The following is a 27,340-nucleotide window of genomic DNA, read 5'->3' as shown; positions in this document are numbered from 1 at the left end:
TTCTTCCTCCTCCTCCTCCTCCTCCTCCTCCTCCTCCTCCTCCTCATAGAATCTCCTCCTGCTTCTACTCCTCCTAATACCTCCTACTGAGACTAATAAGCTTCAAGGAATCATGTGCAGAGCAGTTCGATACGTCTACCCCGAGTGCGGTCATCCCGTTGATCCTGACCCCAAAGTCTGGGTCCTCCAGAGATGTATCCCTGCCGTATCCTTCGGCAGAGACTGCTGGTTCCCTCGCGACCTGCCCGAGAACTACATAGAGAAGAAGCCCTGGCCTAACGATAACCTCGCTGAGCCTTGCCGCATGCCTCACCCACCGCCCTACTCCGACGCTACCTTTGAGGTCAACGCAGAGGCGCAGGATAAGGAAGATACCCCCTCCTCTATTACCCTCAGCGACGTGGGCAAAGACGACAACCTCACGATCGACGACATCGACTCCATCGAGGGAGAAGAGCTTGACTTCTGGGCTCCTGTGGAAGTCAGATTTGAAGACGAGGACTCGCCCGTTATCCTCGCTGACAAAAAGACTGTCCTTGCTGATATGGAACCTCTGTACCTCGACCCAGCCGACAACTACCACCACGATGATATCAGCCTCCTCGAGGACGGCGAGGTCGAGGACCCCGAACTCACCGCCTATGTATCATCTCGCGTCTGGACCGACGAAGAAAACGCCTACTTCACCAAGGTGATTGAAGAGACAAACGAAGAGCTCGCCATGTTTTCAACAGAGGACAACATCGACTGGATTAGAGTCTCTTCTGTAGACACATCTGCCCCTCTTGGCTACGACCATTATTTCCCACCGGAGCCCAAGGATGAAGAAGACGTGGATGTGCAGAACTTTCATTGGTTTAAGCCCTGATTTGGAACTCGCCAGATTGAGTGAGGTATACAAAGATGCGTAGAATGGGCATATAGGGGTGAACTATGGGATACTAGGCTATACCGCAGAGCTTGATGGATAAGGGGGTCCAAAGATGTATACTTGGCATGGGATAGAATATTGCTTCTAGCTGCTATTCATTGACCGATACAAACTCTTCGACATTGACTAATGGCGCCCTGTTCATGACGACTTCATTGGTGACAAGCAAAAAGGAACAGGCATCACTTCAACTGATTCACAAAGACACCAAGATAATATTGAAAGCATCAATTAGGGCTAGCAATCATAAAAGTACATAACAGTCGGTCATCGTCAATCACAAATGAGATCCAAATCCCATCAAGCGCACCCGCAAATTTACTGTTTCTTCGTCTTTCGCGTGTCCTGCACCTTTTCCGCCTTCTCCTATCATTCCATTCTTGCATTTTTTTAATCACCTCCACAACCATTCATGTCATTAAACGATCGTCATATCATCTAGGGTATCGTTCCAAAAAGAATGTTTCCTCCTAGTCGCGTTTACAACTCGTCCTTCGCACGCTGGAAGGTCTCCTTGACAGCTTCGGTAGCCTCGCTAGCTGCACTGCCAACCTTGTCAGCGGCAGAAGCTGCAGCTTCGTTGGCTTGGCTTCTGAGGCTTTCGGCGTTGGCGGCAGCGGTGGCGTAGGCTCTCTGGAATCGGGCCAGGACGCTCTCGGTGAAAGAGGGCTCCTTGCCGCTGATGAGCTCGGAGACAAGCTCGCTCACGGATTCGTACTGCCTGAGTGCCTCGGCTGAGGCGGTAACGGCGGATGCAGCAGCTGCTTCGGAAGCGATTGATGCCTTGTCGGCAGCAGCGTCGGTGGCCTTGGCGGCATACGAGCTGGCGTCACCCCAAACATGCTCGTACCAGGCGATCTGGGTAGGTTCGCCGTAAACTTGGCCACTGATTTGCTCGACAATGTTGTTCCAAGAATCACCAATGGCAAGGCCAGCGGCTGAGATTTGCTCGTTGGCAGCGTCGACGACCGAAGAGATGGAGTCATCAACAGCCTGGGCGGCAGACTTGACAGTGTCGCCAGCAGCAGAGTAAACAGATCCTGCAGCTTCACCTGCCGCCTGGGCAGCGGAAGCAGCGGACTCCCTGGCCACAGAAGCGACAGAGGAGGCAGATCCTGCAAGGTCAGTGGGAGTAGGGGTAGCGGTAAGGGAGGAGAGAGCAGAAGATGCACCAGCCAGGAATCTAGAGTATCGATCCTGGGCGGCACCGAGACCAGCATAGTAGTTCATCTTGGCCTGCTCATAGTACTTCTCAGGGGCTGAAGAGGGAGTGGGTGTGGCGAGTCCAGCGGCAATGAGAGCGCTCTGGTACTGGATCTCGGCCCAAAGTCGACCTTCGTTGAGTCTCTGGGAAGCAATGGATTCAATACGCTCCCAGTCGAGCCAGGTAGGTACGGTAGTGGTGGCAGGAAGTTGCTGAGCGGCGGTGGTAGCGGCCTGCTTAGCCTTGTCAAACTGATCACCGGCCGCTGAGACTGCCTGGTCATAAGACGAGGAGACAGAAGATAGGAGCTGCTCATGAACTGGCTTGGGAGTACCATAGATTTGAGCAGAGACGACTGAAAGAGCGCTCGAGTATTGCTCAGAGGCACGAGAAACGGCGTTCGAGTACACAGACTGCGCAGCATCGGTGGCGCTAGCAATCGCATCCGTATCAACATAGTCATCAAGGACGATCTGTCGGTGAGGGACCTCTTGAGCCGCAGCACCAAGGAAAGCAGGCTTGACATGCTCATGCTGTTCAGAGAGAGGGGTCTCGTCGCGGTGGTTCAGGGGGTCCTCCTCAATCTCGACGAGTGGCTCCTTGTCACCAGCCTCAAGGGGCTCTTCACTACCATTGCTGACTACGGAAAAGGTGTCACCGATAAGCACTTCAGACGCTTCCGAGGCAAGGGGGGTCGACATACTGCTGTCTTCTGACTTTGCGACATTGGTGGCTGACTCGACAACTTCCGAGAGCTCGCTGGACGCTTCTTCAATAACGGGGGCGGCGGATTCGGAGGCAGTGGAGGATAGAGACTCAACAGTCTCTGAGGCTTCCTTGGCAATGCTGCTAGCGCTCTCTTCGCCTTCGAAAATGAGGCTGGAGGCGTCGCTGGCAATGGATTCGGCACTGCTTGAAACGGCTGAGGTAGCCTTTTCGATGATGTTAGGCTCGTCGAAAACAGATGAAGCGCTGGAAACGCTGTCGCTGGCAGATTCGGCAACTTCGGATGCTTCCTCCTTGACAGGCTCGGCAATGGAAGCGACAAAGTCCTCCAAGTTCTGTTCGGCCTCCTCTGCTTGAGAGGTTGCCTCTTCAACGACTTCTGAAAGGCTGGAGGCGGCACTGTCGTCCTCAACCGGGGTCTGAGCCTCAGCTTGCTTAGCTGCAGCTGCCTGCTCGGCAGCAAGCTTCAAAGCGTCAATGTCAAAGTTGTCTGATGTATCTCCGGCAGCAACCTTGTAGCGGGCAACATCCTTAAGGCGAGCCAGCTCCTTAGCAGCCACAGAGGCAATCTCCATTCCCTCGTCCTCAACTTGTGCAGCGGCGTCCTGGGCCTCGAGCAGAGCTGGGTGGGTAACGATCAATTGCTTCAGTTGCTCAGTCCACTCATTGAGCGTGCGCTTGAGCTCGTGGTACTTGGCCCAGTCCTTGTAAGTGATACCATCTGTCCAAGCCCACCTCATTCCGATCTGTTGCAGGGCGAGGTTTCTAGTCTCGTCAAGAACCTGGAAATGAACATCGGCGACAGTGACAACAGTCTCCTGAAGTTCCTGGTCATAGCCTTGGCGCCATTGTCGAATGGCTTGAGCCTTCTGCTTAATGGCCATTCCAGAAGATCGCACAGCGGTGACGATCTGTTGGTTAACATCAGCACCATCAGTGTTAGCTCCAGCAAGTTCTACGATCTTGTTGCGAAGGCCAGCGAGTTCTCGATCAATTGTGGCCTCAAGGTCGTCAAAGAGCTTCTGGCCGTTAATGTTGACATTCTCCTCAATCATGCGCTTGGCAATCTCGTCAACGCGTTCCTCCAAGTCAGTAGCACCCTCATCAGCTTGAGTAGCAAACTTTGTCTGCCAAGTCTCGAGGTCCTGAGCCACCATTTCGCGAGCCTTTCGTCGCTTCTCACTCTCATTTTCGGTGGGAGGAGGGGCCTGGACAGGGTTAATGTAGTCAGGAGAAGCAGATTCAACTTCAGGTACAGGGCTCTCAGTAGCAACGGGAGCCTGAGATGATGATGTTTGAACAGATGTGGTGCTCTGAGGAGCAGGCTTCTGGAAAGATGAGGCAGTTGATCCAGTGGTGTAGCTGTGCGGTGTCAGACAACGTATCAATGATATGTAGCTCAGGGATCTTACCTTGAGGAGTAGCTTTCCTGGATGGGTTTGGTGGTCTTGGTCTTGTAACGTCCCAATCGCTCACCAATGCGAACAAGCTGGGGCTCAACGTTCTGGACGTAGACGGCGCGGACGTGAGGCCAAACGTTGGTGTCAAGGAACGCATAAGTCTTATTCCATGTCCAGTAAGCTGTGGGAAGAGCAGTCTTGGTAGTAAAGTCGGAAGCTACATCATAACCTCGAATAGCGTATGGGTGCACAAATTCATAGCCTGGCTGGAGGTATTCATAGTACATCTGCAGACCATTGGTGCGGGCGATGTCGTAGTATGGGCCTAGCTTTTCGCCAGCTTGGTTCACGTAGGGGCCAACGGACTGGTCATAATGTGCACGCGCAAGAGCCTGGTACTTGACAAGCTGAGGCTGCCCATTCTTCTCCCACAAAGCCTGAGTGTGCGCCTGCGCCTTCTCGACCCATGGAGCTCCATATTGAACAGCGTATGCGCGAGTGGGCTGCCAGACCTTGCTATCGACAGTATCATAGTATGGGCGGGCGATCTCAACGTAGGGCGCTGCATAGTGGTTGTAGTGTGGTTGAACGTGAGGTTGCACGGTGTTCTTAACCTGGAAGTAAGGTTTACAAATCGACGGGGTGTTCTCGTCGCACTGTTCGAGCGAGGGTGGGCATCGGAAGAGGACTGTATAGATGGCGAACCACGTCGCGAGTCTAGCAGAAGGATAGTCAGCTTATTGTGCGTGAAAACGGCGGTATCTCGATGCGATAACGATGGAAAAGATTGGTAAAAGACATCAAGCGAGAACAAGATGCCATGACGACGCGCAGAGCAAACATACCTAGCAACGACACTAAAAGTCCATGCAAAAATACTTCTTCTCTTCTTAATTGATGCTCGGCGACCTGCGACAGGCTTTCCATTCGCCTTGCCGTTGATGTGGCCGTTGCCGTTCATGATCGAGCCGGCGGACTCGGCCATGATGACGAGCTAGACACGCGCTGGTCAAAGCAATCAATCAATGATGGAAGTCGATAGACGAGGGCCAATATTGGCAAGCGAACGGTAGCAAAGACTCCAGCTTTCAGCTACACGAGAGGAGGCAACGAGGAACAAATGTGTTCTTTGAAGCGTGTTAGCCTTGACAAAGTCAGGTCAGGTCAGGGTTGCAAAAGTTTTGGGAGCTTTAAGGTTGAGTGAATGAAGCTGGCTTACCTATAGTGCGTTACAGTTCAGGACGAACTGCAGGGGTTGCGTGCTGTAAAATACTGGTGCCGTGAAGCAAGCGAGAGGTCTAGGAGCTCTTCTGTGACACGACTCGAGACAAGAGCGAGACAGCGAAAGAAAACAACCGAAGCTGCAAATGAAAAAAGGGTTAAGCTCTTGGCTTTTGTATGGATGTATTGTCTTAGGAGAGGAGAAGGAGGAAAATAAGATTAACGTTAGGGAATAGAAGAGGAGATAAACTGAAAGTCACGGTTGACGTCGTTACAGCTGCCTTGGTCTTGGCCATGTCCATCCCATCCATGGCCTGGAATCTAACCCAGTGAAACTAACGTTGGTAGGTCTCTTAACGTTTACTAGCACGCACATCATATCTGTACAGTGGTGTCATGCACCCATACGCCATTAGTTGGTTATACCGTTTCTGTCACTGTCAGTACCAAAGATAAGCAACCATCCAACATGGATTGCTTCCTGTCCTGCAGTTTTCGAAACAGTTGCATGGTTGCGACGTCATCCAGAACCACATAAGCTTGCTTTACCCGAACGCCTTTTGATGCCACTGACAGGACCACACGCACTGATTGGATGATCGAGAACTTAGATATAAACAACAAGCTGAAATCTCAAACATAATACGTCAGGGAATCTGAAAAGATGTCAAGAATGGTTTATCAATCGTAGACTTTTACCAAGACAAAGTAAGAGCATGCACTAAATAACACTAACTTGCGAGAGGGTTTCCCTCTGATGTTTTTGACAGCCATCAACTGACTGTCCCGAGCCGCGCTGTAGTAGCCGACGAACGTTTCCATGTGATAGCGTCTCAGGCTTGGACAGAAAAAGGCGACATTCTGAAACTTAGGGTAGGTAGCCATGATAATACGGAGACGTCTCAGTCTTGGTATCTCATGTTGAGTTGAAGACTTCCAGCGTAGCTCCCAATATTAACAGACCGGTAATGAGGCTCAAAGTCTATGACGCTTCGCCAGATTCATGGACTTTTTTGTGATACATTCATCAGATAAACAGATCATCTTTTTGTCGCCATGAACACCACATTACTACTACGTAGGGAGACAGAAAACTTCAGACCCTAGATCAGGAAGCCATAAACAATCAGTCAGAAAGCTCCCAATAGCTGTAGTAAAATGACCAAAGCATTTCAATTCATACCGACCAAGGTCCTGCCTTTTCTTACCTCCTCTAGCCCCTCAAGGTTCCTGTTGGCTGTTTTACCATGACATCAACCATGATCTGGCGCTAACACGTGAGCCTGTCACTGTCGGAAAATTACTGTCCCGATTCCGATCCATCGACAATTGCCAGGCATCTCCGGTTGGGTTCGCAGTTCGGGCAAGTCAAACTGTGGGGGGTGGCGGTTAGCGTTTCCTCCACCACGGGCGGGCAATTATTAAGAACCACCTCTCTCAACAAAGTCAAGCTTAATCTTCAAGATTCAACTCTTTAAGTTTAACATCAACATTACAGTTAGGTTCTGTACCGGCTGGCGCAAACACTATATACATATCCGCCTGTTGAACCCCCGGACCGTTTAACATCTCATCCAAGCCCAAACCTACTCTGCAACGCTCATCGGTCTGTTATCGTCTATCCGCTTCCGACTGCGACTCCATTCAGACCCCTCGATACGATTCGACACTTCGGCGCATGCCTCTGTGAGCAACCTGATAAAATAAGCCCCTCGTGGGCGCGATCGATTTGTTTCGAATCGCCTTCATCAAACTCAAATTCTCATCATGGAAGATCCAACCTCGATTGCCAAGGCTAAGAGCCTACACCGAACCTCGACCCGATCCGATGATCTACTACAGCCTCAAGACAACCCCAGCATCTGCCGAATATGTCGAGGCGAAGGAACTCCAGAGGAACCGCTCTTCTTCCCTTGCAAGTGCAGCGGTAGTATTAAATATGTTCATCAGGATTGCTTGATGGAGTGGCTATCCCATTCTCAAAAGAAGTACTGCGAGCTTTGCAAGACATCGTTCCGGTTCACGAAGCTCTACGCCCCTGACATGCCTCAGTCTCTTCCAGTCCATATCTTCATTGGACACATGGCCAGATATTTCTTCCAAAATGTCTTGGTATGGCTTCGTGCAGCCCTGGCCATCAGCGTTTGGCTCTGCTGGTTGCCTTACTTTATGAGAGGTGTCTGGTCATTCATGTTCTGGGTCAGTGATGAGGGTTTTGGCAACACTTCCATGATGGCTCGCTCCAATGACACAGCGTCATCGACAGCAAACTCCTTACGGGGGATGTCTCCTTCGGCCGTGGATTTCGAGACATGCCCTGGAAGCCCCTTATTTGTGGCGACTACTACTCCGGCTTCGGTTGCCAATACTCTGCTTGATGGTTTATCTGAACAGAACATTTCTGACTTCTTCTCACGTATGATGTCTATTTGGGGTGTTGCAGTCAAGTCTGATCGCCCTGAATCTACTAACGCAACATCATCCCGGTCCATGTCCATACCGCCAACCCTGCTTGGAGAGGTAGCCTTTTTAAACAACTTGACCCGAAACCCAACTCTCAACCGCGCTGTTATTTCGATCCTCGAAGGCCAAATCATCACTGTCCTGGTCATCGTTTGCTTCATTCTCGTTATTCTGGTTCGGGATTATGTCGTTCAGCAGCAGCCAGAGATTAACGTGCGCCCTGCCTTTCCAGCCCCTGAGAATCCCGTACCGCAGCAGGAGCCGATGCTTGTCCGGCCGGAGGAAGTGGAGGAACTGCCGGGCCCAGACGAATCAGACGACGAGACTTTGGACACCGGAGACCCTTTCGCCACCACAAATGATGTCGCCTTTGCCGCTCAGGTTCAGGCTGATGGACGTTTACGAAGGCGAACTAACTCTGAGCTCGTGGTCCCTCCAGGCCTTATCGAAACTGGCCCTACTGAGGCAGGCCCAGCTGAATCTCAAACCCCTCCAGACGCAGGTGTTGCTGAGGAGCGTGCCAGCGTCTACGAATACCTTCGTATTTACCGACAGGCAGACGGTGATGCTCGAAAGATCCTGGAGCTTATCCACCAAGAGGATCTTGAAAACAAGCTCTCGTACTGGGTTGATGTCACGCGCCGCGCTCTACAAGATGAAGATGACGCGCCTCTCCTTGATCTTAACGCTGATCCTTACACTAGTCGAGAGCGAGCAGGAAGTTTCGGCTCTACTGTTGCCAGTTCATCTCGAAAGGCTTACACACCCGGTTCTGACGACTTTCCAACACCAATGGATGTACCCGGCGAATCTTCTTCAAGCAAGGGCAAGGGCAAGGAAAAGGAGATCCTACCACCTCTACCTCGCCAAACCTCTGAGACAAGCTTTGCAGCAAGTCCTTCTCGGCCTCGTGCTGTTTCAGATGGGCCTCAACTTCATGACTCAGTGAACCCTCTAGCTAACAACAGTTGGTCATTTGTAGACCTGCCTGTTGATACTCAGGAGGCAGGGGCATCAAGTGGGCTACCAGATGCTTCTCAAGCGGCACTGTTTGGATCCAAAAACTATGAACAGTCAACGCTAGATGCTGCGACTAGTGCTTTGTCTGATTTGAGAAAAAACGAGAATGAGCCAGATCGTCAGGTTGAACGCGCTGGAACGTTTGGAGCTCCGGAGCCACACGCATCGGAACAACCTCCAGTTGCTGCAGCTCAGGAGGACGGTCGTCCCGCTGGCTTAGTCGGTAGAGTGACTGATTTTATGTGGGGTGACTTGGATGAGCAACAACGAGCTGCGTCAGATGCAAATGCCGCTGACCCCGTCGCCGCCCAGCAAGACGATACCGATGGTTGGGAAACTGAGCTTGATGAAATCCACCAAGACGGACCTCCTCCTGATGCGGCTGCAGCCGGAGAGCCCGAGGAACCTGAGGATCTGGGCGATGGTGCAGCTGCAGGACTTGATCAAGAAGCCATGGAAGACCTCGAAGACTTTGAGGGTGTCATGGAGCTGATCGGTATGCGTGGACCTGTTGCCGGACTTTTCCAAAACGCCATCTTCTGTGCGGTCCTCGTTTCTGTGACAATCTTTGCTTGCATCTTTGTTCCCTACAATTTTGGACGTGTCAGTCTCTGGGTGATTGCTAACCCCATGCGCCTTGTTCGACTGATCTTTGAATTCTCCAAGCTCTTACAAGATGCTGCCGTTATGGTTGCCGGGCTCTGTTTATGGGTTGCTATTAATATGATCGACATATTCACAGGCCTTATTGGGGGCCTCGTGGGCTCTCACGTCATCATCGCAAGAAAGGCTTCATGGTCCCTCTGGACCAATGCCGGTTCGCGCGTCCTGGACTATACTTTTATGGATTTGCCCATGTCTGCAGCAGAGATGCAAAATTTCTCTGCTATCAGCCACAGTGCACTCCTTGCAGTCAAAAGCAATATTGGTGCTCTCTTCACAATCACCGGCAAGGTTGTGGGCTTCATCTTCAGTGGCAGAGTCTTCACCAGCAGTGTTTCAGTGGATTCAATTAAATCGGCAGCTGCTGCAGCGTGGCCCAAGGTTACCGCTCTCTCCTCTGCGCTATTGAAGCCGAATTCTTGGGTGGTCAACCTTGGAGAGGCTGATGGACCTCTTAACGTCAATCCGGAGCTGGCTCACTGGTCCGGGCTGGATCGCTTCTGGGCCATCGCAGCAGGCTATTCGACACTATTCTTCTTCGGCGCACTTTACTTGAAGCGCGGGAGCCCATTCTCTCGGGGTCATATGCTTCAAGCTTGGGAGGCTGGCATCATCGATACCTTGCACCAAGCTAGTGGCATTATGAAGGTTATCATGATCATTAGCATTGAGATGCTTGTCTTCCCGCTTTATTGCGGACTCCTGCTGGACGGCGCCCTCCTTCCTCTTTTTGAGAACACGACCTTCAAGTCTCGCCTCCTTTTTACCTATCACTATCCCATGACTTCCGTCTTTGTTCACTGGTTTGTTGGCACTGGCTATATGTTCCATTTTGCCCTCTTTGTGTCAATGTGCAGGAAGATCATGCGCCAAGGCGTTCTCTGTAAGTTTTCCTTCATTCCTTGCATTGTTGAAAGCTAACAGATCTGCAGACTTCATTCGCGACCCAGATGACCCTGAGTTTCACCCTGTTCGTGATGTCCTGGAGAGAAACTTGGCCACGCAGTTGAGAAAGATTCTCTTCTCAGCTTTTGTGTACGGCGCCCTGGTCATAGTTTGTCTGGGCGGCGTGGTATGGGGACTGTCTTGGGCAGTCCCAGGAGTTCTTCCTGTTCACTACTCGTCCAATGAACCAGTACTCGAATTCCCTGTGGACCTGCTCTTCTACAACTTCCTTATGCCACTTGCCGTCAGCTTCTTCAAACCTGGAGATGGACTTCATGCTATGTATACGTGGTGGTTCAGGACTTGCGCACGAGGCTTGCGACTCACCTACTTCCTCTTCGGCGAACGAAAAATTGACGAGGAGGGAAGCTTGAGTTTGGGTAATGCCGCCAGAGCCCAACAACATCCATGGTACAAAACTTTGTTTCTGGAGCTCGATACCCGGTATAAGGTCGTACCCAAGACCTGGACTGATTTCTTTGATGGCGGTGATGCTAAGCCAAGGCCTCCTCTTAGCAACAGTGAAATTCGCTCGCTCACTCGACAGAAAAATCATCTCAAGACTGCGAATCAACTTGTCGATAGTGGACGTTTTGTTCGTGCACCTGCGTCCGATCGCATCAAGATCCCTAAGGGCAAGAGGGTCTTCCTTGATGTCGATGAGCATGGGCGAAGAATCGATGGGCAGGAAGACACTGATCTCTACGCCAGCAACCAGTATCAGATGGTCTATATACCGCCTCACTTCCGAGCGAGGGTCTTCCTGTTCATCCTATTTATCTGGATCTTTGCGGCGGTCACAGGAGTTGGTTTCACCATTATTCCACTCGTGTTTGGCCGACGCATGTTTAAAATGCTGATTCCTCAGCATATTCGAACAAACGACATCTATGCATTCAGCATAGGTGTTTATCTTCTCGGTTCTGCAGCTTACCTGGTGTTCCACGCTCGCAGTGTTTGGGCCAAGATCAAGGATGGGATTTCCGCTGCTAGAGCATCTCTGGCCGCTGGAAACCTTGAGCGCCGCGCCGCGGCAGTTTTGTTACGGGGCGTCAAGATGCTTTATGCTTATTCTTTCCTCCTTGTTGTCTTCCCACTCCTCATCTCGGGGCTCATGGAGCTGTATCTCGCAATTCCCCTCCACACTTACATGTATCCTCCGACCGCGGTGTCGATTCAGGCAGCAAGAGAGGGTGGGCCGGAGGCTAGCCGTCACACGGTGCGTGTGATCCAAGCCTGGACACTGGGCCTACTATACTTGAAACTCGGTGCTCGGATGGTCACATCAATGTTCCCAGATACTCGCCTTGCTGTCGCTGTGCGGACGGTATTGCGAGGCGGATGGGCGAATCCTGACATCGGCGTTCTGACCCGAGCATTCGTGCTACCTGGTCTTGCAATTGCTGGAGCTGCGATACTTGGGCCTCCAGCACTTACAAGCGCTCTGATCAAGTACAATATCATCCCAGGCATGGAAGCAGGAGAGAGCGAACTGGCAGAAGCTGCGCGAATTGCGATAACGTATCGACAATCATACCCAGCTGTTGCGCTGTCCGCCTTGTTGGTCAAGAACACGATTGGTCTGGTCAAGGTGTTTAATGGTTGGACGGCCCGCATACGGGACGAAGCCTACCTTATTGGGGAAAGGCTGCATAACTTTGGGGCTGCCGCTGCAGGAGCGGGAAGGGTCAGAGGTGCATGGAGAGCTGGAGGGGCAAGACTGTGATGGGAGAGTGAACAGCGCAGAACAGGCGGTATGACTATGTGGATAGAGCCAACGTTAGACATCGGCCTTGATGATATTTTAGCACTCTATTAAAGGCAGTTGCCAATATGAACTAAGACTCACTAATAAGTATTTCAATTTAATTCAATGGACTTCAATTAGAGTGCATGAGCCTGCAGTCAATTATGTCATGTATTATTGATTTTGTGGAATGAAGCCACGAACATGTTACCCTCCATGCAAGAGAGTGGCCCTGTGGGGCAACTGAAGGTAGAAGATACCAAAATAAACTCATCAAAGACGTCCCTAAGTTAAGGCTAGTCTTTCTGTCACCTGTGGTAAAGAGCCCAAGATACCTTGGCTCCTCTAGAGTGGGTATTTTAGTGTAAACACAACAACAAATACGCTCAGGTGACGCTTTTGTTGACAAGTAGGTCGTCTTTCAAGTTTGGTTTGGAGAAGTTCTAATTTTCTTTTTCTGATGCTGTATGAGTTGTCAAAGCTGCCCGTCATGCGAAAATGACGCACATGCTTGTCAGTCATGGATATAGGATTAATATCAGCTTCTATTCATAGATTCACGTTATGAAACTCGAGTCTAAGACAAAGTGGTGAACCCCTGTCAATGGGGGGAAAGTATCAGAGCGATAGTGCATACGGATAACCCCTAGGTCAATGCACTGAGCTTAAGAGAAACTTGGGATGATTCAGATTAAAGTGAATCTTTCCGATCAGCTTCAAGTGATGAAGATGAGACGCAAAGAATTGACAACGCACATAACAAAGAAATGGATGGATACGACCACAATTCAGGCACAAAGAGTCATATGAGTCACGTGTGTATCTGAGACAGAGGATTGCTGTCCAATAGTGGGGTCGTTGAAGGAACGGAAACGCCCTGTTGCCCATGGCTGCCATTGACCTTTCCTATCTGAGTTTAGTGCATGATGCTGGCACAAGGAGAATGGGGGGACCATGTGTCGCATCAACAGCCCAAGGTCACAGGCCAAACATTGATTCAACACTCACATCAACTCAACAACTACGACAACCTTCGCGCGACGTTTCCTACCCATGGAACTTCCGCTCTCCAGCGGCCGCGAATACTAACAACTGCAGATTTCCAGCATCGTGCAGTTCTACAGGTAAGACTTGGGTAGGTAAGTACCATTGCGAATAGACAGGGCAGGGTCATATCCTCTGTTTCCCTTCCGATCATCGTTGGGTCCTAGAATCGGTGAGCGAAATCTCCCGCCACTTCGCCCAAGAACAGGGCGACTGACTATCCTGACAGTTGCGCAGTCATAGCGTCAATTCATTCGACGAATCCATCAACGATTTTCATCTTTGTTACCCACGTATCATCGCCTGCGCCACCTTTCTTCATCCCGCCTCCCGACATTTCGATATCGCGACAACAGCCCCCCCCCTTTACATACATATCGATGCGAGAGAGACAACAAACAACAACAAACACCAGCAAATCAATTAAACCACACAATATGGCAGAGCCTCCATCCTCTCCGCCAGGTCCTGGGGCCAGCGTCGAGGATACCCTTGGCTGGTACAAGTCACAGTATGAACAATTAGAATCCGAACTGGCCGAATTCAGGGATTCGAGTAGGGAGCTTGAGCAGGAACTGGAGAAGGATATCGAGAGAGCAGAGAAGCAGGAGCGACATCACCAGGAAAAGGCCGAAGCACTTGGTTTCGAGGTTGAGGAGTGGAAGGTATGTCTACTCATTCCCAGCAGCCTCCAACTCTAATCGGGCGGGACGTTTTTTGGCTGACAATGGCTTCGTTTCGTCGCACAGAGAAAATACAGGGAATCGAAAACAGAGGCCAGCGCATCCCAGAATGCACTCGAGAAGGAAATCACCACACTTAGAGACACAAACAGGACTTTGCAAATGAAGCTGAGGGATATTGAAGTCGCCAACGATGACTTTGAGCGACAGGCGCGCAACACCACGTCATCTCTGGAAGATATGGAGTCAAAGTACAACCAGGCGATTGAGAGGGCTGTCATGATGGAAGAGGAAATCAAGATTGGCGAGCAGGAGCGTGAACAACTACGTATCGAGTCACAGCGCTTGCGCGAGGAACTAGGCGACCTCAAGATTGAAGCAGAGCTTCTGCAGGACAAGATCAAGAAACAGGAGTCTCGCCATCTGTCCACCATTTCAACCGACCTTTCTATCCTCGAGTCACCAACTTTCGACCACCCCGCCTCTCCTGGCTCTACAGCCAGCTCGCCTCTCATTACCACGCCTCCAGATTCCAAGTCACCTGTACCAGACGAGGACACTCTCTCCGAACTTCCCGACCCGCCTTCACCTCCCATGTCCGATGTCTCTGGAACTCTTCCTAAGATGGCATCGAGAACCCCCGCTACTTCAAGAGCATCTGGTCGTTCTCGTTTACCCTCATCGGACAACAGCGTCACTCCCAAGCCTCGATCTAAGCCTCCTACCAAGACGACCCGCGCGCCTGGCAGCCGCATCTCGACTGGTGGCACAACGACAATGCGTACGCCAGCCAACCGTGCGGTTGGGCCTCGCTCGGCTTCCAACAAACTTCCCGCCTCCAACTCTCTCACCCATATTCGAACCCTTACCGCCCAGATGCAACGCCTCGAGGCTCGTGTGCACTCCGCGCGATCTAAGCTCCCCGGGCCTAGTCGCACTCCACCTCGCGCCTCACCTCGAACGTCGGTTTATAGCTCTACCAATGTGCCTTCGTCGGTTACGATCCGTTCTCGTAAGCGCACTGGTGGCTCTACCGCATCTTCGGTTGCAGGCGACGACATGACACCAACCACCGGTATTCCAACACCAGCGACCAAGGGAAGCCACGTGCCCCGTCTTAGCACGTCTGGGGTCAGCCGCTTATCATTTGGCCCATTGCCGAACCGTGGAGGTCCAGAGGAGATCAGCAGGCCGAGCTCACGTGCTAGTGTCACTTCGTATGCCCGACCACCCTCACGAACCGCCGGAGAAATGATCCCACGACCCGTCTCAAGGGCATCACTCTCAGGGACTCGAACACCCATGGGTCGACCTCGCTCCTCGATGGGAGGATCGATTCATGGCCACTCTGCCAGCATTAGCCACCTGGACCTAGAGGAAGAGGACGAGGGAGAATTCCGAACGCCTAGCCGCAGGGGTACATACTCGAACGGTGAAGGCAGCGCTATCCCCATGCCAACAATCCGACGCCAGAGCGGTAGCCGAAGGATAAGCGCAAACACAATGAGGTCCAGTGTGTCCGGTCCAAGGAAACTGAGCGACCTGGGAGAGACCTACTAAACAGTTGTATCCCACAAAATTCCACGACTGTCCCAGGTCGTTTATATTCTTTGACATGGTTTTACTTTGCAAGCGGTTCGAGCGGTTTACGCAAATCAAATTGGTCGCATTTCACCTCATCATTGATATCCGTTTCTACAAAACATAAGGGGTGGCATGGACGGTTCGGCATACTTTTACGGCTGGCGCTTCAAGACGGCGAAGACGGTGTTGACGATGGTTACGGAATTCCACTTCTTGCTCTCTGGCAGACTTCGTTACTAATACTTCTGCTTCTTTGGGTACACTGGGATTTCGGCACCGGGGTTTACGGATGTTATGAAGACATGGATGGCATTGTTTATTATTATTTTTCTTTTGTTTTTCTAGAAGGGAAGGGCCTGGCTAGGTTTACATGTGTATGCCCGAGGCACATATCCGTACATGCTATACCGGCCAGGCTTGGAGAGACGGGGTGTACCGCACCAAAAGCGAGTCATCGACCGGGCAAATCAACTTGGATGGCCCTTATTTTAAAAAAACGGCTTGCGAGATGGGAGCGGGTAATACTGGGGAAGAGTTGATGCGAGGCTACCTCTACTTTTCTCTGTGAAGTAAGGTTGCTCGCGGGGGAGGGCGGACATCAGTGGGGAGTCGTACGATGTCTGACAAGGCTGAGGCAACGGCCCGCGGGCTAGATTAGTCTGGGTTGCTTGCCTTGCGATCTTGAATTATTTATCTATCTTTTTCCTTTGTGCAAATTGGAGTAGGAGGAGAGAGAGGGAGGTGTAGATACAGACTGTGTAGGCGTATGATACAATATCTTAGCTTTAGCTTGAGGACTGGGGAGTTGGAGATGAAACCTGGTCTAGATACGCCCAATACATACAGATAACTTCATGGTGTTTTAGACAGTTAAATGTGAAGGTCAAAGTAGCACTGTCTTGAGTGTTATTGACATCGTAAAATTATCTGATGTGAAAGAAGTAGATTTTGACTTGAATGAGATTTTGTGTTTACGATAACCGGTCCAGTCAGCATATCTGACCTTGAATTCCATGGGTAGTGGTTGAGATTAAATGAAGCTGTTGAGCCGAGATCCATTGATCGGAACAACGGATGCAACCTTGTTTTCCTTGACCTTAGCAGAGGCATTATTGTTCTCAGGATATTACGCGTAACCAGTAACAACTCGTGCCTACATATCAGACTCAGTCATATCACGGTTCGAACTCAATCAACACTGAAAAGGAAGCGTTCAGTATGCAGCTCAGAACGCACGTATCGCCGAACTTCGGCTCCGCTGGTCCCTCCGGCAATATCAACACCTACCTCCTGAAACCATCCATTCAATGTTGGGGATTCGGATGATGACCGTGAGTAACGAGGCTGCGGCTCTGGGAAATTGAACGATGAAAAAAACCCCGAAAAGAAAGGTTTTGTTTGATTGGTTGACCTTAGAGGATTGGGGAACTCAACAATTGGGGAGATCCTTTTTTTCTCTTGACCCGTCAAGGTCGAAGGGGGCGTGGGAGAATTAAGGTAGGGCGCTAGTGGGAAGTGGGGGGTTGTTGGATCTGAGATTGGGATTGAGATTCTAGGGTAGGATTTTGAGGGATGACGATATTGGGATTGGGATAATTGGGATGGTGAGGGAGATGTAGAGGACACAGGATTTATTAAGAAGGCTTGCAAGATCATGCAATAGGTAGTTATCTGACGGAAGAGAGACAATTGGTGAGTTGAGTGGTTGTTAGATTGTACGAATGCCTTTGAACTAGAGGCTCAAAAAATATCCTGAACAGTTACGAATAGCTTCAATTATGTGCAGTAGGTGATCAAGAGATAAAATGAACCAGTACGACGATAGGTCAAGAGAAATCAAAACAAAAAGAGAAGAAGAAGAAAAGGTATACTTGTTTCTCTGTATACCGAAATGAGGAATTGACCACTTGCACCTTCACTGTCACAATACCAGCTTCCCAGCCCTCATCCTTGACCTTCACCCAAGCTTCCTTCATCGTTCGATCTCGCTCGGCAAAAGATCAAGGCAACGGCGTTCGGATCACAGGAAGTTCAGACGTCACACCAAAACGCTGGAGCCGCAACTCAACGCCTCGATTAGGATCCCTAACCCACTGACTGGTTCCCAACATGCGGCTCGTGTTTGTGGCTTTTGGATTTCTTGGAGATCTGCTAGTTTGTAAGTGGAAGGGGTGTGTACGTACATGAGATGCCAGCCTTGTGGTGCGATAAGGTAAGGTTGGGTGTTGAAGGCTGTGGTGGGAGGCTGTCAAGACTGTGATGCTATGGGAGGATGGGCACAGGGACACTTGTTTTATAGAAGAGAAATACTGGTCAGCGTGATCCTCATGATTAGACTGGAGTTTATGAGCACCGGAGAGAAATTCGGGAATTAAAATGACCAGAGAGCATCTTGTGAGCCAGTTCGTTGATGATCGGGTTCCGAACATGTAAGCCACCTCCGATAAACAAGCACCGAAAATCTCCGAATTCATCATCGGAGCCTTGTTGAGCAGAAATAAGCTTCAGTATAAATTCAAGATTCACCGATCAAGATTTCTATCACATTTCTAAATATTTCTATACAATTCATAGCTGGGACTCTGGGAAAACATTGTATCGGGCATTGACTTACACGGGCATTAATGGGAAGCCAGCGGCTGACCATTCACAACATACCCGTCCAGGAACCCTTTTAGATAGCGGATTGACTTTTGTATCATCATAAGCTCTCCTCTCCAATTATATCATGACTTGTCGTAACGCACAATGTACACCGGCTTCCGATACGGAATCCGGAGACTTTGTTCGGTCTCCGTAACATCATCATCCATTGACCTCAACCATTCATTCATAGCTCCAAGCCAATGCGGCCCCTAGTAAATGGCATTACCCATGCTCTGTGCCCCTCCCCATCAATCACTCGCTCCCCCAGAGCCGCCTTGGTCTTGGCTGGGAATGAGATGGGAGCTGTAATGCAGTGTCTGACTGTTATTGTCTGGCGTTTTACTCCGTACGGCCCCCCCACCTCCACCCGCAACGAAAAACACCGGCCCCTCAACCATCCATGTCATGAATCTAATCCCAGTCTGGTTATAGACTGACGGGGACCCTGAATGGCTTCCCCTCCACTGCATTCCGGGTCATTGCAAAGCCGACATGACATTGAGAAACTCCACCCTTTGAGACGATGTTTTTTTTTTTCCATTGGGGTACACTGTAGAATGCTGGAGACCTTTCACTGTATCGTCCATAGAACAAGTTAGTCTCTCACTGGGCACCCCGCCCCAAGCCCCCAGGGGGTCCCGTAGGTTTAGTGTACGCCCAGGCGGGTTTGTCTCCCAACAGTTCTAGTTTCTAGCTTCAATCTTCCCCGCCAGGTGCCGAGAGCTGCTTGCCACCAGCCAACAGCAGTCAACAGTACCAAGTCAACAACCCACAAGGGGAAGATAGAAGTGGAGAGTCTTTGCAGATCCATTGAATTTGTACATCCCAAAGCCAATCCCAAGCTTCAGGTTGTGTCCGTACTTGTACTTGTGTTGATGACCTCCCACTTCTTTTTTTCCCTCTTGATGAAGACTTGTTCTCCTCTTCTGTCCTCCCTCTCCTCTCACCTTTTCTCAATCCTCAAAGTGGTAACTTAGGCTCAAAGGAAGACGAACGAGATTAATACCTTGTTCAACCCATCCACATAATTCATCTGTTCTGGTCCTCCTCAACCAAGAACGTCTTCCTTTTTCTACCTTATCCACCTCCTCATCTTAATTACAGACAGTACCTACCTTTCGACCCTTCTGTATTTTTAGCGCCTATACCACACTTGGGACACTTATTTTTTTTGCTTCCCCAACAGTAACAGCAGAAAAACACTGGAGGCCCAGCTCCCGTCCCGTCGGATCTTGTTTTTTCTTCGGCCGGAGCTACCCCTGCCCGTAAACTGCCCTTGCGCGCCCGCCACTTTGACCGGCTCATGACGACCTGAGAGCGACACGACTCAACTCTCTCAACCTGATCAAACTCCTCCTCTTCTCCTCCTCCATATTTCGAATCTCCGACTTGTTTCTCTCGAATCCTCCTTCATAATCTCCTCCTCTTCTCCTCCCTTCTTTCTTCCTCTACACACATAAACGCAGTAGCCATGACTGAGATCTCAGCTGGTGCCCAGGAGGGTGCCAATGGGCGGTCGGTGCCCTATGTCAATGGCAAAGCGTCGTATGCAGAGAAGTTCCATATTGCAGACCACTTCATCGGCGGCAACCGATTGGAGAATGCTCCTCCGAGCAAGGTCAAGGACTTTGTAGGCCAGAATGATGGTCACACTGTCATCACCAACGTAAGGACATCTCTTTCCCGCCAGAATTGGGGTGTTGGGAGTTGGAATTGGATCAATTCCGTCTACCCCGCCAGTTCTGAAACTTTGAAGCGATCGCAACGGTTTTGCTGACAGAAACTCTGCTCTCCAGGTTCTTATTGCCAACAACGGTATCGCTGCCGTTAAGGAGATTCGATCAGTCCGAAAATGGGCTTACGAGACGTTCGGCGACGAGCGAGCCATTCACTTCACTGTGATGGCTACCCCCGAAGATCTGCAGGCCAACGCAGAATACATTAGAATGGCCGACCACTACGTCGAGGTTCCCGGCGGCACAAACAACCACAACTATGCCAACGTCGAGCTGATTGTGGATATTGCTGAGCGCATGAATGTCCATGCCGTCTGGGCCGGATGGTGAGTTGGCTCCCAGAGACTTTGTCTCGCTGCGATTTCTACATACATGGACTAACGAGATATTCAGGGGTCACGCCTCAGAAAACCCAAAGTTGCCAGAGTCGCTGGCCGCCTCCCCCAACAAAATTGTCTTCATCGGACCTCCCGGATCTGCCATGCGATCGCTAGGTGACAAGATTTCCTCCACAATTGTAGCACAGCACGCCGAGGTGCCGTGTATTCCTTGGTCAGGAACAGGCGTTGATCAGGTCGCCGTCGATGACAAGGGCATTGTTACCGTCGCCGATGATATCTACGCCAAGGGTTGCGTAACATCATGGGAGGAGGGTCTCGAGAAGGCCAAGGAGATTGGTTTCCCTGTCATGATCAAGGCCTCCGAAGGTGGTGGTGGTAAGGGTATCCGAAAGGCCACCGAGGAGGAGGGCTTCGAGGCTCTCTACAAGGCCGCTGCTAGCGAAATCCCCGGTTCTCCCATTTTCATCATGAAGCTTGCTGGCAACGCTCGACATCTTGAGGTCCAGCTTCTTGCTGATCAGTACGGAAACAACATCTCACTCTTCGGTCGTGATTGTTCCGTTCAGCGACGTCACCAGAAGATTATTGAGGAGGCTCCCGTCACCATTGCGAAGCCCGATACGTTCAAGGCTATGGAGGATGCCGCTGTTCGTCTCGGTAAGCTCGTCGGTTACGTCTCTGCCGGTACCGTTGAATACCTCTACTCTCACGCCGACGACAAGTTCTACTTCCTGGAGCTTAACCCCCGTCTCCAGGTTGAGCATCCTACCACTGAGATGGTCAGTGGCGTCAACCTGCCCGCCGCCCAGCTTCAGATTGCCATGGGTATCCCTCTCCACAGAATCCGTGATATTCGACTCCTATACGGTGTCGACCCCAAGACCTCAAGCGAGATCGACTTTGAGTTCAAGAACGAGAGCACATCTATGAGCCAGCGACGACCCCAACCCAAGGGCCACACCACTGCTTGCCGTATCACCTCTGAGGATCCCGGTGAGGGTTTCAAGCCTTCCAACGGTGTGATGCACGAGCTTAACTTCAGGAGTAGCTCCAATGTTTGGGGTTACTTCTCCGTCAGTTCTCAGGGTGGTATTCACAGTTTCTCAGACAGTCAGTTTGGTCACATCTTCGCTTATGGTGAGAACCGTTCTGCGTCAAGGAAGCACATGGTCATGGCTCTCAAGGAGCTGAGCATTCGTGGTGATTTCCGAACCACCATCGAGTATCTCATCAAGCTTCTCGAGACCGAGGCTTTCGAGGACAACACCATCTCTACTGGTTGGTTGGATGAGCTTATCTCCAAGCGTCTTACTGCTGAGCGACCCGAGACCATGCTTGCTGTTGTCTGTGGTGCCGTCACCAAGGCTCACATTGCCAGTGAGGCCTGCATGGCTGAGTACCGAGCCGGACTTGAGAAGGGTCAAGTGCCTTCTAAGGACGTTCTTAAGACCGTCTTCACCATCGACTTCATCTACGAGGGTTACCGTTACAAGTTCACCGCCACACGCGCTAGCGTTGACAGCTACCACCTCTTCATCAACGGTTCCAAGTGCTCCATTGGTGTCCGTTCTCTGAGCGATGGTGGTCTCCTTGTCCTTCTTGACGGTCGCAGTCACAACGTCTACTGGAAGGAAGAGGTTGGTGCTACCCGTCTTTCCGTCGATAGCAAGACCTGCTTGCTTGAGCAGGAGAACGACCCTACCCAGCTTCGATCTCCCAGTCCTGGTAAGCTTGTCAAGTACTCCGTCGAGAACGGTGCCCATGTTCGTGCCGGCCAGGCTTTCGCCGAGGTCGAGGTCATGAAGATGTACATGCCTCTCGTTGCTCAAGAGGATGGTGTTGTCCAGCTCATCAAGCAGCCCGGAGCTACTCTCGAGGCTGGTGACATCCTTGGTATCTTGGCCCTTGACGACCCCAGCCGCGTCAAGCAGGCTCAGGCTTTCGTCGACAAGCTCCCCGCCTATGGCGAGCCTGTTGTTGTCGGTGCCAAGCCCGCCCAGCGTTTCTCTCTCCTCTACAACATCCTCCATAACATTCTCCTGGGTTATGACAACTCTGTCATCATGTCCAACACCCTGAAGGACCTCATTGAGGTTCTCCGCGATCCCGAGTTGCCTTACAGCGAGTGGAACGCCCAGTTCTCTGCTCTCCACTCTCGTATGCCTCAGAAGCTCGACGCTCAGTTCACTCAGATCGTTGAGCGCAGCAAGTCTCGCCATGGAGAGTTCCCCGCCAAGGCCCTTACCAAGGCTTTCAACAAGTTCCTCGAGGACAATGTTGATGCTGGTGATGCCGACCTTCTCAAGAGCACTCTCTCCCCTCTTACTGAGGTTCTCGACATGTACGCCGAGGGCCAGAAGAACCGAGAGCTTAGCGTCATTAAGGGTCTTCTTGAGCAGTATTGGGAGGTTGAGAACCTCTTCATGAACCAGCCTCAGGAGGATGCTGTCGTTCTTCAGCTTCGTGACCAGCACAAGGAGGACATCATGAAAGTTGTTCACACTGTTCTCTCTCACAGCCGTGTCAGCTCAAAGAGCTCTCTTATCCTGGCCATCCTTGAGGAGTACCGCCCCAACAAGCCTAAGGCTGGAAGCATCGCCAAGAACCTTCGCGAGACTCTCCGCCTGCTCACTGAGCTCCAGTCGCGTCCTACCTCCAAGGTTTCCCTCAAGGCTCGTGAGATCATGATCCAGTGTGCTCTTCCCTCACTCGAGGAGCGAACCGCTCAGATGGAGCACATTCTCCGGTCCTCCGTCATCGAGTCGCGATACGGTGAGACTGGTTGGGATCACCGAGAGCCTAGCCTTGAAATCATCAAGGAGGTTGTTGATTCCAAGTACACCGTTTTCGATGTCTTGACCATGTTCTTCGCTCACGATGATCCTTGGGTATCCCTGGCCTCTCTTGAGGTCTATGTTCGCCGAGCTTACCGTGCGTACATCCTCAAGAAAATTGAGTACCACCAGGATGAGAACGATGCTCCCCAGTTCGTTTCCTGGGACTTCCAGCTTCGAAAGCTTGGACAGTCTGAGTTCGGTCTTCCTCTGCAGTCTGCTGCTCCTTCTACTCCTGCTACCCCTAGCGGAGGCGAGTTCAACTTTAAGCGAATCCACTCGATCAGTGATATGTCTTATCTTACTGGCAAGTGGGAGGACGAGCCTACACGAAAGGGTGTCATTGTTCCTTGCAAGTACATTGATGATGCAGAGGACCTCATTGCCAAAGCTCTTGAGGCCCTTGCCCTTGAGCAGAAGAAGAAGAAGAAGAACACCCCCGGAACTCCCGGTCTCATCCCCGACCTCAGCGGTAAGCGCAAGCCTGCCCAGCCCAAGCAGCACGAGGAGGAGCTCTCCGCTGTTATCAACGTCGCCATCCGCGATCTCGAGAGCCGCGATGACCGTGAGGCCCTCGAGGACATTCTCCCTATCGTCGAGCAGTTCAAGGATGAGCTCCTTGCTCGTGGCGTCCGTCGCCTGACATTCATCTGCGGTCACAGCGATGGTTCTTACCCTGGTTACTACACCTTCCGTGGACCCGAGTACAAGGAAGATGACAGTATTCGTCACAGCGAGCCTGCTCTTGCTTTCCAGCTTGAGCTTGCTCGTCTCAGCAAGTTCCACATTAAGCCCGTTTTCACTGAGAACAAGAGTATCCACGTTTACGAGGGTATTGGCAAGAACGTGGACACTGATAAGCGATACTTCACCCGTGCTGTCATTCGACCCGGTCGTCTCCGAGACGAGATCCCTACTGCCGAGTATCTCATCTCTGAGGCTGATCGCGTTGTCAACGATATCTTCGATGCTCTCGAAATTATCGGCAACAACAACTCTGATCTGAACCAGGTCTTTATCAATTTCTCTCCTGTGTTCCAGCTTCAGCCCAAGGAGGTCGAGGAGAGTCTTCAGGGCTTCCTTGACCGATTCGGTATCCGTGCTTGGAGACTCCGTATCGCCCAGGTCGAGATCCGCATCATCTGCACCGACCCCCAGACTGGCGAGCCTTATCCTCTTCGTGTTGTCATCATTAACACCTCTGGTTACGTTGTCGATGTCGACATGTACGCCGAGCGCAAGTCGGAGAAGGGTGAGTGGGTTTTCCACAGCATTGGTGGTACCCATGAGAAGGGTCCTATGCATTTGATGCCTGTTTCTACCCCCTATGCCACCAAGAACTGGCTCCAGCCCAAGCGTTACAAGGCCCATCTTATGGGAACTCAGTACGTCTACGATTTCCCCGAGCTCTTCCGACAGGCCATCCAGAACACCTGGGTCAAGGCCGTCAAGGCTCAGCCTAGCCTGGCTTCCCAGCAGCCTAAGACCGGCGCCTGCATCAGCTTCACTGAGCTTGTTCTCGATGACAAGGATAGCCTTGATGAGGTCAACCGCGAGCCTGGTACCAACACCTGTGGTATGGTCGGTTGGATCTTCAGGGCTCGCACCCCTGAGTACCCCAACGGCCGTCGCTTCATTGTCATTGCCAACGATATCACCTACAAGATTGGTTCATTCGGTCCTAAGGAAGATGACTTCTTCCACAAGTGCACTGAGCTCGCTCGCAAGCTGGGTATCCCCCGTATCTACCTCTCTGCTAACTCTGGTGCTCGTCTTGGCCTTGCTGATGAGCTCATGGGCCACTTCAAGGTTGCTTGGAACAATCCCGAGAAGCAGGATTCTGGCTTCAAGTACCTCTACCTCGATGACGAGACCAAGACTCGCTTCGAGAAGGACGTCATCACTGAGGAGGTCTCCGAGGATGGTGAGAAGCGACACAAGATCGTCACCATCATTGGTAAGGAGGATGGTCTCGGTGTTGAGTGTCTGCGAGGCTCTGGTCTCATTGCTGGTGCCACCAGCCGCGCCTACAACGACATCTTCACCGTCACTCTTGTCACTTGCCGATCCGTTGGTATTGGTGCTTACCTCGTCCGTCTTGGTCAGCGTGCTGTCCAGATTGAGGGACAACCCATCATCTTGACTGGTGCCCCTGCCCTCAACAACCTGCTTGGTCGCGAGGTCTACACCTCTAACCTTCAGCTTGGTGGCACTCAGATCATGTACCGCAATGGTGTCTCTCACATGACTGCCAACGATGACTTTGCTGGTGTCTCCAAGATCGTCGAGTGGATGTCATTCGTCCCCGAGAAGCGCAACAGCCCTGTCCCTGTCAGCCCTAGCGTTGATGACTGGAACCGTGACATTACCTACTTCCCTCCCCAGAAGCAGCCTTATGATGTCCGATGGATGATCGGTGGTCGCGAGGGCGAGAACGGTTTCGAGTCTGGTCTCTTCGATAAGGACTCTTTCGTTGAGGCTCTCGGTGGCTGGGCCAAGACTGTTGTTGTTGGTCGTGCTCGTCTTGGTGGTATCCCTATGGGTGTTATCGCTGTCGAGGTCCGATCTGTGGAGAACATCACTCCTGCTGACCCTGCCAACCCTGACTCTATCGAGCAGGTTAGCAACGAGGCCGGTGGTGTCTGGTACCCCAACTCCGCTTTCAAGACTGCCCAGGCTATCAACGACTTCAACAATGGTGAGCAGCTTCCTCTTATGATCCTTGCCAACTGGCGTGGTTTCTCTGGTGGTCAGCGCGACATGTACAACGAGGTTCTCAAGTACGGTTCTTTCATCGTCGATGCCCTCGTCAAGTACGAGCAGCCCATCTTCATCTACATTCCTCCCTTCGGTGAGCTCCGTGGTGGATCTTGGGTCGTCGTCGATCCTACCATCAACTCCACTGCTATGGAGATGTACGCCGATACCGAGGCCCGAGGTGGTGTTCTTGAGCCTGACGGTATCATTGGTATCAAGTACCGCAAGGACAAGCAGGTCCAGACCATGTCCCGCATGGATCCTACCTATGCTGGTCTCAAGAAGCAGCTCGAGGATTCTAGCTTGTCCACGGAGGAGGCCGACGAGATTAAGAAGAAGATGGCCATCCGTGAGAAGCAGCTGCTCCCCGTGTACGCCCAGATTGCTGTGCAGTTCGCTGATCTCCACGACCGCGCTGGTCGCATGAAGGCCAAGGGTGTCGTCCGTGATGTTCTTGAGTGGACCAACGCTCGACGCTTTTTCTACTGGCGTCTTCGCCGACGTCTCAACGAGGAGTACATCCTCCGCCGCATGACTTCCACCATCATCAGCACTTCGCACAGCCAGACTGCTACCAAGAACACGGAGACTCGCGACAGATACCTGCACCTCCTCCGCAGCTGGTCAGGCATTGTTGACTGGGAGAAGAATGATCAGGCAGTTACTGAGTGGTACGAGACTGAGCGCAAGACCATCAGCGAGAAGGTCGAGACGCTCAAGTCTGAGGTGTTGGCAGCTGAGGTTGCAAGCGTTGTCCGTGGCCATGCTAAGGCTGGATGGACTGGTGTTCGTGAGGTGCTCAGAGTCATGCCCGTTGAGGAGCGGGAGCAGATTCTCAAGTACCTCCAGCAGTAAAGGAGAGAAGGACATATCGAGGAGGTTTTATGAAATGGGAATAATTCCCTGTGTTTTTTTACTGGCGATTTATGCTACCATGGTTTTATGTCATGTCATCAAGACAGTTAGAAATGAAGGAGGTTAGACAGAGAACGGAATGTGTATGAGGCGTCAGGTCTGGATTAGTTTCGGTTTCAAATATCCATTTTATTACTTTAAGTATAAGTTTGTGTCCCGTGTGAAGCTTGTGAGGTGACGATAAACAATAAAATACTATTTGGCAGTAAACATGAATTCAGTGACTTACTTTATCATTCGATGCTATGAAAGATGCTTGGCCCAACGATCCACGATGGATGATTCCATGTCCACTTAATTATCTTCACTGGAGAGTAGAGTCTTTCTCTTGTTTGCAAAAAAGACAATCACAACTTAAAACACTCATGTGTAAATGCATGAAACAAAACGCTATGCGTCAAATATTACAATTTACGCTGATCACAAATCTTAATCGCTATGCTCGATGTATACCATTAACCTTATCGTATGCTATCTCCA

General features: G+C 51.3%; 5 protein-coding genes across 5 annotated transcripts; 4 read left to right on the top strand and 1 right to left on the bottom strand.

Moving 5' to 3' along the window:
• Positions 1-112: 112 nt before the first annotated feature.
• Positions 113-868, top strand: FTJAE_11223 (PPIC-type PPIASE domain protein; the record flags this gene model as incomplete). The annotated part of the gene is made up of 1 exon (XM_037344144.1): positions 113-868. The coding sequence occupies one exon, from the start codon at positions 113-115 to the stop codon at positions 866-868; it is 756 nt and encodes a 251-aa protein (XP_037201742.1).
• A 543-nt stretch (positions 869-1,411) lies between these two features.
• On the bottom strand, positions 1,412-5,246 carry FTJAE_11222 (uncharacterized protein; the record flags this gene model as incomplete). The annotated part of the gene is made up of 3 exons (XM_037344143.1): positions 1,412-4,223; positions 4,274-4,978; positions 5,107-5,246. The coding sequence occupies 3 exons, from the start codon at positions 5,244-5,246 to the stop codon at positions 1,412-1,414; spliced, it is 3,657 nt and encodes a 1,218-aa protein (XP_037201741.1).
• Positions 5,247-7,249: 2,003 nt separating this feature from the next.
• Positions 7,250-12,299, top strand: FTJAE_11221 (ERAD-associated e3 ubiquitin ligase doa10; the record flags this gene model as incomplete). The annotated part of the gene is made up of 2 exons (XM_037344142.1): positions 7,250-10,511; positions 10,561-12,299. The coding sequence occupies 2 exons, from the start codon at positions 7,250-7,252 to the stop codon at positions 12,297-12,299; spliced, it is 5,001 nt and encodes a 1,666-aa protein (XP_037201740.1).
• Positions 12,300-13,801: 1,502 nt separating this feature from the next.
• On the top strand, positions 13,802-15,607 carry FTJAE_11220 (nuclear distribution nudE like 1; the record flags this gene model as incomplete). The annotated part of the gene is made up of 2 exons (XM_037344141.1): positions 13,802-14,029; positions 14,114-15,607. 2 exons carry the CDS (start codon positions 13,802-13,804, stop codon positions 15,605-15,607), a joined length of 1,722 nt encoding a protein of 573 aa, XP_037201739.1.
• A 4,141-nt stretch (positions 15,608-19,748) lies between these two features.
• FTJAE_11219 (acetyl carboxylase) lies at positions 19,749-26,800 on the top strand (the record flags this gene model as incomplete). The annotated part of the gene is made up of 3 exons (XM_037344139.1): positions 19,749-19,943; positions 20,074-20,339; positions 20,407-26,800. The coding sequence occupies 3 exons, from the start codon at positions 19,749-19,751 to the stop codon at positions 26,798-26,800; spliced, it is 6,855 nt and encodes a 2,284-aa protein (XP_037201738.1).
• Positions 26,801-27,340: the final 540 nt, after the last annotated feature.

Source organism: Fusarium tjaetaba, assembly GCF_013396195.1.
Source record: "Fusarium tjaetaba strain NRRL 66243 chromosome Unknown NRRL66243_c0000275, whole genome shotgun sequence".
Lineage (NCBI taxonomy): Eukaryota > Fungi > Ascomycota > Sordariomycetes > Hypocreales > Nectriaceae > Fusarium > Fusarium tjaetaba.
This window is presented reverse-complemented; position numbering and strand designations above follow the sequence as displayed.